Source organism: Mastomys coucha, unplaced genomic scaffold (assembly GCF_008632895.1).
Source record: "Mastomys coucha isolate ucsf_1 unplaced genomic scaffold, UCSF_Mcou_1 pScaffold15, whole genome shotgun sequence".
Taxonomy (NCBI): Eukaryota; Metazoa; Chordata; class Mammalia; order Rodentia; family Muridae; genus Mastomys; species Mastomys coucha.
Genome location: NW_022196897.1, coordinates 72,198,648 through 72,200,414, shown reverse-complemented (window position 1 = coordinate 72,200,414; position 1,767 = coordinate 72,198,648). Strand labels below are relative to the sequence as shown.

At 37.9% G+C, this 1,767-nt stretch overlaps 1 protein-coding gene across 1 annotated transcript; it reads right to left on the bottom strand.

Annotated features, from left to right (window-relative positions):
* Positions 1–424: 424 nt before the first annotated feature.
* Positions 425–1,370, bottom strand: LOC116092063 (olfactory receptor 1009). The gene has a single exon (XM_031373421.1). The coding sequence runs from the start codon at positions 1,368–1,370 to the stop codon at positions 426–428; it is 945 nt and encodes a 314-aa protein (XP_031229281.1). The 3' UTR covers position 425.
* Between the last annotated feature and the right edge of the window lie 397 nt (positions 1,371–1,767).

The following is a 1,767-nucleotide window of genomic DNA, read 5'->3' as shown; positions in this document are numbered from 1 at the left end:
ATACTGGTATAAAATTAAATAAATGAGAAAATTACTTAATTAAAATTACTTTCAAGCAAAGCAAAACACTCTGCTTGTTATTTTCAGTTTTACATATAAAATCCAGTGATATGCATGTTGCAATGTATGACTCACATTTGGTTGCTGTTGTATTTATTAGATTTTATCTTACTCTCAAAAAATAAATATATTTAAGGGGAAGAACCCTGTGCTTAATAGAAAGTTACATTCATAGTAGCATGATGAAATAAAGCTTTATTTACTAAAATAAAATGTATTTTATGTAGTAAAATAAAAGCCACAAAGAAAAGTGGATGTCAATTACAAATTCTGCAAACTGTTTATCATGTTGAGATGATAGCTAGGTTAATCAGATCATGTCTGGAAGCTTTGCTTTGAGTCTATTTTGTACTCCAGATGACAATTTAATTTTTGAGGAAAACTTTGGCCTTAGCAACTGTCCTGCCCATGGCTGCTTTTACTTCTTTATTCCTTAGGCTGTAGATGAGCGGGTTAAGCATGGGGATCACTGCTGTGTAGAACACAGACACGATCTTATTGAGGTCCAGAGAAGAAATGGCGCTTGGCCGCACATAGATAAAGAAGAGCGTCCCATACAAAATAGAAACTGCTGTAACATGGGAAGAGCAGGTAGAGAAGGCTTTCCTCCTCCCTTCGGCAGACCGGATCCTCAGGATGGCAATGAGGATGTGGAAGTAGGAGACTATGATGGTGGTGCTACTGACAACCAATACAGCCCCTGCCACGATGAAAACCAACAGTTTGTTGATTCTTATGTCAGCACATATGAGGGAAAGGATAGGAGACATGTCACAGAAGAAATGATTGATAATATTGGAGCCACAAAAGGGAAGTCGGAAAGCAGCTGTTGTGTGAGTCATCGTATTGAAAAAGCCAACAGCATAAGGTCCAATCACCAGCTGTATGCAGAGTCTCTGGGACATGGCTACTGAATACAACAGGGGGTTACAGATGGCTACATAGCGGTCATAGGCCATGGATGCCAAGAGAAGACACTCAATGGCCACAAAGAACCCAAAGAACCACTGTTGTAAGACACAGCCCAGAAAAGAGATAGCTTTTCTAGCTGCAAAGAAGTCCATAAGCATCTTGGGGCCCACGACTGATGAGAAGCAAATGTCCACAAATGACAGGTGGCTGAGGAAAAAGTACATGGGAGTGTGAAGACGAGAATCTACCCGGATGAGAATGATCATACCTAAGTTTCCAGTCATAGTAACCAGGTAAAAAATCAAAAAGAGCAAGAACAGGAAGACCTGCAGCTTAGGATGGTATCTCAAGCCAGTGAAAATGAATTCTGTGATCCTTGTATAGTTCTCATCCGCCATCAATAAGGTTCGTCTCTATGGCAAGAACAATGAATAGCAATATGGTAGCTGTGTCTTAAAACTTCTTGGCAATGCACAAGAGAAGAAGAAATTACAGGCTAAAGTCTGAAACTGGATTTTTTGGATTTAAAAAACATACTAGTAAATGTAATATATACTATCTGAAGAGTAACATGAGTTTAAGTGTGATAAAGAGAAAACTCAGGTATAAGTATGAAATGGTTCGGCATTACACCTGAAACCTTCCAATGCCTTTACAGACTAAAGGAGGAAATGTTTTTTTTTTCATTAAATTTCTGAGTTAATTTTATAAGAGGTAGATCTCAAATGACCTTTCCAAAACAGAAATAAAAATAATCATTTGGGCTAGGATGAAAGCTAAATAAAATATATGACT

Coding starts and splice junctions, on each gene's coding strand:
- LOC116092063 (XM_031373421.1), bottom strand. CDS start 1,370: ATGGCGGATGAGAACTATACAAGGATCACAGAATTCATTTTCACTGGC.